We start from the raw sequence: 9,404 nt of genomic DNA, 5'->3' as shown, positions 1-9,404 counted from the left end.
AACAAATCTTTACCCCACACACTTCAGATAGAGCCCTAATATCCAGAGTATACAAAGAACTCAAAAAATTAGATAATAAGATAACAAATAACCCAATCAACAAATGGGCCAAGGACCTGAACAGACACTTCTCAGAGGAGGACATACAATCAATCAACAAGTACATGAAAAAATGCTCAACATCGCTAGCAGTCAGAGAAATGCAAATCAATATTTTCTTTTAAAAAAAATAGACGTATCTCACTTGTTATAAAACACATATTCTTTTTCATATGCATTTGTCTTCAAAGTATAAAAGTATTTTGTGTTTGACACATAAAGGAGAGTTACAGCACCTTTGACTTAGTGATTTAATAATATGTCAATTTCATTCTTGATTGTCTACATCATTCTAAGTCCAATTTTATGCTTTCTTATCACTATGGACCTTCATATTCCCCTGGTACATTATTTTATCTCTGGGGAAATTTCAAAATCAACATTATACTATAAAATAATAATTTCAAATTTCAAAATAGTGGAACCTCCTCAACATTCAAAACTGGAAATCTAGATTTCTTGCCTTTCATTAACATTATCCTCTAATATTTTCCTGTCCTATTATGTTAGCAGAACTTTGGAAACTTTCCTCAGGCTAGCACAACATGTGCTTACACTATGCTTTCATTCTAATGTTAGAAGAAAAATACTAAAATACTAAAAACTGTGTCGATCTAGAACATAGCAATTCATGTTAAGCCTAAGGCAGGCATTTTCAAAAATATGTACTCTATATGAAAAATTTAAACTAACTTTAAGTTGCTTTTTCGTGAGCATGATTAAAATGCAGAAATGAAGCTACTGTCAAGGTTAAAAATATATGAGTATGAACATGAATGTAAGAAACTGCATAAATTCCATCTTATTAGCAGTGTAGGCTGCAACTTTACCTACTGAGAATAAAGAAGGTAGACTGAGCTTGCTGGTAGCACTTGACATCATAGATAAGCCAATGGTAGGAAGTAAATGCAGCTAAAGAAAACTAAAGTAGTTAATTATTTCTATTAATAATATTTTAATATTTCAGCCAATATTTATTTTTTGGATACTCTGTTAGGTACTAGGGTAAGCTCTACTTGCATTCTATTATCTGAACTCAGTCATTAGAATGAATGCTGGTCTATCACTTAAGCTGATTCACCTGAGAGGGAACACGCAGAGCCTAAAGAAATCTCATTTGGAAACATCACCTTATTTCAAATCTCTTTAATTCCTCCTGGCTCAGCTTCTTTTTCACAATTAGTGTAGTATAGGTAGTTTTCTTGTTTTGTTTGGTACTGAGTATTGAACCCAGGGCACTTAACCATTGAGCTACACCCCCAACCCTTACTTACTTTTGAGGCAGGCTCTTGATAATTTGTTTAGGCCCTCACTAAATTGATAAAGCTGGTCTTGAGCTTCAACCTCCCAAGTCACTAGGATTACAGGCATGTTCCACCAAGCACAGCAGTATAAGTATTTCTGTATTTAAATCATACAGGATATATTTATATATAAGCTACACAATAAATGTTCAAGAAATGTAAACTGCATAAGTCTTTTCACCAGAAGTGGTAAGAAATAAAACTGGCAAGTCTACATAGTGAACACCCATTCCCGGGTATGGCTGACAACAAAGTCTACCAAGCTTTACATTTTAATTTTTTATTAACAAACATTTGTTGATTTCTACAATATATTCAGGAAGAACATTTGATGTCAGAAACACATTCATAAACATGATTGAGTATGACATGACAACCATGAAAAATCAACTGAGTATTTATTGTATCATGGCAAGATGGAAAAGTCAGTAGAGAGTACAAGTTTGTATTCTGTTTCACTATCTTCCCATCTCATGTCTCATGCCCTGGGGAATGATCATAAATCTTGAACCCCCATATACCCACCCCTGATAGAATCAAACCCTGAATGCCAGACATTCTTCTGAGCTACAATGCCTGTTCGTTAAGTTAATGTGAAAAATTACATGTGCCCACCATGATGGCAACACACACACACCTATGCTACCTTTTCCCCTTTAAGGTGAATTGAATAGATCCAGAAGATTTCAAACTGACACATGCATTCTGGATGGCCAGATCTGTGTAGATGTGCAAACTCTTGTGTTCCTGTATTAAGCTAGACCCGGAGTCACAAACCCATGTTTTTGTAATCACACAAAGGTCATGAAACATTGGATCAACAACAGCTTATATTTTAGGCAACTAAAGATGGCTTTATTAAAGTAAAATTGAGCAAACAAAATTTCATATTGTATCATATTTTCATATTTAATAAAATGAGGTTACATTAAGATAGGGATAAAAAATAGTCACAGTAATTGCTCTGCTTCAACTGAGAAGGGGTCCCTTAAATATGAAGTTCTCGGGCAGAGAAGTTAGCTTCCTGAATTATCCCTAATTATGTGTGGACTGTGGAAAATAAATGGCCTGACAGGGAAATTCAGGGACCCGATAGGATATGTCCATATAAGGGAACTCCTGGCTACATTCAAAAAACTCACACTTCCACTTTGAAAATCAAGGAACACACCAACATGGCCCATAGGTCTCTCTATATAGAGAGAAAATACTGGGGAGGTGGTCAAGAGACTGAAATGTGTGTCCTCCTTCACACATAAAAGGAGAAACATGTCCTCAGATTCAAGCAGTGTGTGGTTCTTCCTTACCACAGGATCCCTACAGACTCCCACAGCCCAGTCCCAGGAGCCACACACATCCAGCTCCCAGTAATGTTTCCCAGAAGTGAAGATCTGATCTCCCAATGCAGCAAAATAGTTTGATCTGTCAGAATTCAAAGCTTCATCTTCATCATCTTCTCCAAACATCAGTCTTCTCACATCACACAGCACTACACTGTGACTGCTTATTTCATTACGGAACGAAATGTTCACTGTGAAGAGAGAATAATTCAGCCAAAATCAGACAAGCAAAGATTAATGGAAAAGCTTTGGCTAGAAAAACATCAGATTCAAGTGCTACCAGTAAATCTGAACACGTACTAACTACAGGGAAAATATTCCTAAAAATTCATTGATTATAGAGCTTACTTCTGCTGCTTATTTTTTATGACACTCGAAAATCTGGAGACCTGAGCATTCTCAAGTCCATAGCAATAAAATTAACCTCCATTACTCTCTCTTGTGAAAAGAAAAAGACAAAAATAAATGTAATCATGGATAGTAGATAATATGATTATTATTACATAATTACATAAATGTATCAGTGATATTACAATCTTCTGGTTAAGAAACCAAGTTTATATTTAAGAAAATCTATTTATTACAGAATTGGTTTCCCGTTAAGAATATTCTGCCTTTTACTTTTGGTTCCATCTTTTTCTGCTAAACTAACCTGTCAGGGTTAGGTCTACCATGGAGTTCCATATACTGCTTCACCAAGTCATGACTTACTTCATCATTGTTCATAAAATGTTCTGTGAATTCATTACTTTATATTTGTATACTGTTTATTATATCAAGTGTAATGTATTACAAATTTAGTTACCAGAAAACATTAAAGAAAACCATTTTTACAAATTTAAATTCAATTAACCCATTATCATAATTAATTGCTCTTGAAATTGTCTTGACTGGAGTCCATTAGTGTGACTCAGTGAACAAATGATATTGTATGTGATGATGTTTCTAGGGCTTAGTGAGACTTTTTATTTCCTTTCCTTAATTGAAACTTTTGTGACAGAGCTTGTATACAACATTTCATTTATGTTTTTTTCTTTACATTGTTCCATATTTTAACATGGTATACATCAATAAATATGTTTTGCATTCTTAGTTGCAGGCTGATCACTTTTATTAGGTCAACGATTAATGAAGAGAGAATGATTACCCATAGAAAACCATCATTGTAGGGCACAGTGTAGCTGTCCCTCAAACAGACTGACACCCACCTTGGAAGTGGTTAAGTTCATCTCTCAGTCCAGTGATGGGCTGAGCACTGAGCTGTGGCCTCACAGGCTGGGGCGTGTGCAGGAACACTAACTCATACCTGCAAGGAAAAAATAAATAAATAAATTGATCTTTCTGGCACCAAAGACTTCAACAATGATAGATTCAAACAGTGTTTAAGACATAATGGTAATGGCTCAACTAAAGGTTCTTTATCAAAATCATATTCTAATGAAACCTAATGGAAAGCAGCACACCAGAATATAAAAGAATGGAAAAATAATGGAAGTAAGAAGAGGATGGGAGGTGTCTGAAAAGCAATGCTCTCTCCAAAGAAAGAAAGCTTGAGGACTCTATTCTGGGAGTCTATACATATTCCCTTTGGGGGCCATTGCATTAGGATGTACATTTCTGGACTGGGAATATTTCTCAGCGAATTTGCCTGACACATAGGAGGCCCTTATTGAAATCCCATGAATAAAAAGGAAGAAAAAAAGAAAAAGATGTACATTTCTCTGTTGGTTTTTTTCTTTCTTTCTTTTTGGTACCATGGATTGAACCTAGGGGCACTTTACCACTGAGCTATACATATAACCCTTCTTGTTTTCAGACAGGGTCTCATTAAGTTGCTGAGGCTGACATCAAAGAATGTGCCATTCTCCTGAATTGCAGTCTAAGCCTCCTGAATTGCTGAGACTATAGGCCTGCACCACCTTGTCCAGCCAAAATATGTACCTTTCTGAACATGCTCAATTAAGGATGCATAGTCCAAGTTGAAGAGATGGCATATATTCCTTACTTTTCTCAAGTGGAGATCATCGATCACATGATAAAAGTTTTAAAAGGCAGATGAGAACACAGTAAAGATAGCTGATGCAAACACTTCTGGCTGACAGAAAAAAAAATTGCTGAGCTAAATGATGTAATGGGTCTAAAAGAAAAACTTAGATTGCCTCAGTGACCTTTGAGATATTGGCTGAGTCTTTGTAAATTTCTCTAAAAGTTTTAGCCAAAATAAATGAAAGGACACTTTGACAGTATGTTAATGTAGGAGTTTTATCCTAAAGGTTCCTATATCACTTAACAATGATTTAGCACTGACATTTAGTGTAACTACATAATCATGGGGTAGGATTGTTCTAGTTTTTTTTTTTTGTTGTTGTTCTATTGATACCAAGGAGTGCTGAGAGCATCCCCCATATTTTTTTTTTTTTTTTTAATTGAGACAGAGTCTCCTAAATTGTTGATGCTGGCTTTGAACTCATGATCCTCCTGTCTCAGCCTACTGAGCCACTAGGATGACAGGCTTGCTTCACTGTGTCCAGATCAGGATTGTTCTAGTCTTAAGGAATCTTTCTTACTTTTTTCTCTGCCTACTTGTCTCACCTATCACCTGGTAAGGACTATTCCATGTACATCAATTTGTTTATGACTTGAAATCTAAAATTATAGATAGCTGTCTTTAGAAACCTCTGCTTCAGTTCAGCAAAAACTACACCCTTCAGCTCCAGGGATAGAAAAGCTCAGTTTTGATAAAAAGGGAATAAGAAATCATAATTCAGTAAAACACAGACACATAGAGGAAATGTACACTATCTCAATAATTACTTTCTTCATTGTCAGAAACACATTGGTATTCACAGCCTTTGTGGTGCCCCAATTTGCATTAAAAGTCAAACTTACTCTGCCAATGTGTCTTCTAAATTCTGTAAAGAAAAAACAAAAAGAAAAACTTAAATTTTATCAGAATTAGCTATTCTACCATTAAGCCTTTGTATTTGAGAAACTTAAAAAATTACAACCACCACCTCAACACTCCTTGTAAATTAATTTTCTACCATAAAGGGAAAACAGGAAGAATCTAATTTTTGCTAAATTCAAAACCCTGAGGGTTATTCTGCAATGCTGCAAACCAGCAACTGTCTGAAAAGAGATCTTTTGCAGGACTTATTCACATAGTGACATGTGCTAAGGACAATTTGAACTAAGGACATTCAAATTAAAAAAGAATGTAATAAATGTTAACTATTTTCAAATTTCTTCATGTTGGACAAAAATGAAATACCCATGAACAAAATGCTCTTTTTATTTCTTTCTTTTTAAAATATTTTAGATGTTGATGGAGCTTTATTTAATTTACTTATTTCGGGGTGGTGCTAAGAAATGAACCCAGTGCCTCACACTTGCTAGGCAAGTGTTCTACCACTGAGCCCCAGCCCCAGCCGGTTTCTTTCTATTTCTTAATGAAGTAACCTACAAAAGGATAATTTCAGAAATAAACATATCCTGAGGAACCTACTGTCACAATTTAACAAAGCTTGCTTGCTGCATGAAATCACAGTGTCTGTTATTCCCAAAGGGGGAAGATCCCACCAAAAATGCAGAATGCATATAAATATGTCTCTGGTACCAAATAATGTGGCCAAGACACAAAATATTTTCAGTCATGTCCCAATTACTTACCTCAAACAGCTCCACATATGGTTTATGGCACATTTTCATCAGCTCCTGATAGTCTTTCTTTAGTTGTTTCCCCTTTTGAAGCATTTTGGCTTTGCTTTTCTTAATTTTCTGTATAGTCAATTTGCGTTCCTTTAAAAGTGTCTCCAAATATTCTTTTTCTTCCTCATGGACACTGGGATGCAGCATCCTATAAGCCGCCTTGGTATTCTCTCTGTGCAGATGCACATACCACTGCAAGGACACGAATTTCTTAGATCAAATATCAGGTCAACTTTACCCTCTTCCACTTTATAACATCATCTATTCATTTTGACTCGTGCCTTATGCTAGTAAACTATGTACATAAGTTCGTGTCTTTCTATTTCTCATAAACCATTAATTCATTCTTCTCTTCCCTTCATTTATTTTTCACTCATTATTAACTATATTAATAGGCAGAACACTCCTCTCTCAACCTCATCTACTTCGTGACTTGTTGAAACAACCAGAAAGAAAGATTTTCATTGGTAATTCCTGTATATATCTTCTCAAATCAGAAAGTCTGAATGCAAGTCATTTTGAATTCATGCATAACTCACAAATAATTGTATGCAACACTTTCATTTTTGTTAGTAAATAGGTCAATAATATCAAACTTCCCTGCTCCATAGCTCAACAGTTCTCCCTGAGTACAGTGCAGTTTTGTACTCCAACAAGTAGAAGCTATCAAGAAAGATCTTCCTAAAATTTTGTGACGATTCCAACTCACTTGATGAATCAATAAATGTCTACCTTTCCTATCCTAGGTTGATTCTGAGAGAAATAGACTCTCATACTTACAACCCATTGGTTAATTTTTCTGCTCTCTTCTTTTAGATTTCTCTGGTTTTCTTGGATCTTTTTCCAAAGAGATCTCATTAGTTTTAGAAACTTCTCCTGTAAGAGAACAAAAGTTGAACACTGGACAAGCAAGTTGATTATGTTTTCAGGCCCACAATGATGAAGAATTTCAAGCAATTTATATTTAAAAAGAAAAGTTTTATGCAGCACAGAGGCTAGGGTTTCCCTGCTTGGTGTGGATAATTATCAATTTTAGGGGATTCAGGCTATGGAATCACACCATGTAATAAAACCATTTTCCTAGAGAAATTGGCAAATACATGGGCAATGTTAATTCTTAGGTAGGGTGGCAATTTGCTTCAGAATTTGGATCTAATGACACTAATATTCTGTGCGTTTCATTCTAATATATCCTATATAAAAGCCCTTTGAATTTGTGGTACCACTTCCCTGCCCACCATACTAGCAATTGAACCTAGGGTCTCATGTATGCTAGGAAAGTGCTATGCCACTGAGCTACATCAACAGTCCTTTTAAGAAGTTATTATATATTTTAATTTTCCCAAGCCATCCTCCAACTGATTATCCTCCTGCTTCAGTCTTGTGAGTAGCTGGGTTTACAGGTGTGCACCACCACATCCAGCAGAACATTTAGTTTTGTTAGTTTAGGCACTCTTATAATCATGAGAACTTTAAAGTGCCCTAAGCAGTAAAACCATATCATCAAGTTATTGAAATAGGTTATAATAAATTAGTTTCCTCACACAGTTTCCATGAATATAGATACTATCACATACTTTATTCATAATTTTATCACAGCTACCTATACTTGTATATGGCACTCAGTAACAATGGTTCTTGTGCCTTATAGTCTTAGTCACCCTGCCCTCTAGCTATCTCAGAAGCATCACTTACCCTGTACTGCTCAGCAGCCTCTTCAATGGCACAGTGTCTGTGAGCCCTGTGCTCCTGGGAGTTGGAGCAGAGCAAACACAGCAGGGTCTTGTTCTCTTCACAGAAGATCTTTCTCTCCTTGTGGGTCACACACATGTGATCCTTAGGGCTCGGGAAATGCCTGACACTGGCTTTTCTGACAATGGATACCAGATTCTTCAAACGAATATTGCTCTTGAAGTCAATCTGCTGTGATGGCTCCCTGCACATAGGGCAATGTGCAGGAGTTTGGGCTTCTTCCCACAAAAGGCAGAGACAGGGCCAACAAAAGCTGTGCCCACAGCATATGGTGACTGGGTCTACAAGATAATTCATGCAGATGGAGCAGGTGAGTTCTCTCTGCAGGATGTCTGAGTCCATTCTTTTCTTCTTTTTTCCCCTATTTTTTTAAGGGAAGAGAATCAGAACAATTTCATATATGTAGTCTAGAAAGACAAGAAACTAAGTAAACAAAAAAAATTTGTTGTGTGTGTGTGTGGGGGGGGATTGTACCAGGGATTGAATTCATTGGCATTCAACCCCTGACCCACATTCCCAGTACTATGTTGTATTTTATTTAAAATCAGGATCTTACTGAGTTGCTCAGCTCTTTGCTTTTGCTGAGACTGGCTTTGATCTCACAATTCTTCTGCTTCAGCCTCCCTAGCTTCTAGGATTAAACTAATCAAAATTGTACTCAAGTTATGACCCAATAATAAGCCTATGTCTAGGAAGAATAGCCTTTATTTTGCATGGCACAAACAGAAAATGGAGGTATAAAAAGAGCTCTCAAAAACTTTAGAAATCACTATTGCTTACCTAGTAGTCATCAGCATCCCCATCCTATTTTTGCCTCATGCATAAAACAGAACCTTACAATCCCTAGGGCTCTTCCTTTCCAGCTTGGGCACAGGCAGAATGGCTCTCATAAAGAATGGTGGGGAGAAGGGTTGTTCTGCCATCTAGGAGTGGTGACCAAAAATGCCCCATCAGCAATCACAAGCCCATCCAGGGAGTGGGCTTCAAGGCATGTACCTCTGGCACTCAAGATCCAGAAATTTGCTGTGAAGGAGATGTGGACCCTATATACAAACATGGATACCAGGCTCAGCAAAGCTGTCTAGAAAACAAGACAATGAAGTGTCCCATAATTGTATCCATGTTCAATTGTTCGGGAACCATAATTAGGATAAAGATTCACCCAATGATCATTACACTTTGGTATCCTATGTCGCAGTTG

The 9,404-nt window shown here is 36.5% G+C and overlaps 1 protein-coding gene across 1 annotated transcript; it reads right to left on the bottom strand.

Moving 5' to 3' along the window:
• Window positions 1-2,419: 2,419 nt before the first annotated feature.
• Window positions 2,420-8,545, bottom strand: LOC308642925 (tripartite motif-containing protein 43-like; the record flags this gene model as incomplete). Its single annotated transcript, XM_081282306.1, has 6 exons — window positions 2,420-2,934; window positions 3,952-4,049; window positions 5,633-5,655; window positions 6,413-6,643; window positions 7,232-7,327; window positions 8,147-8,545. 6 exons carry the CDS (start codon window positions 8,543-8,545, stop codon window positions 2,420-2,422), a joined length of 1,362 nt encoding a protein of 453 aa, XP_081138432.1.
• Window positions 8,546-9,404: the final 859 nt, after the last annotated feature.

The sequence above is a fragment of the Spermophilus citellus genome (assembly GCF_964194105.1).
Source record: "Spermophilus citellus genome assembly, chromosome: 2".
Taxonomy (NCBI): domain Eukaryota; kingdom Metazoa; phylum Chordata; class Mammalia; order Rodentia; family Sciuridae; genus Spermophilus; species Spermophilus citellus.
Note: the sequence above shows the minus strand (reverse complement) of the source record. Positions and strands in the feature narration are given on the sequence as shown.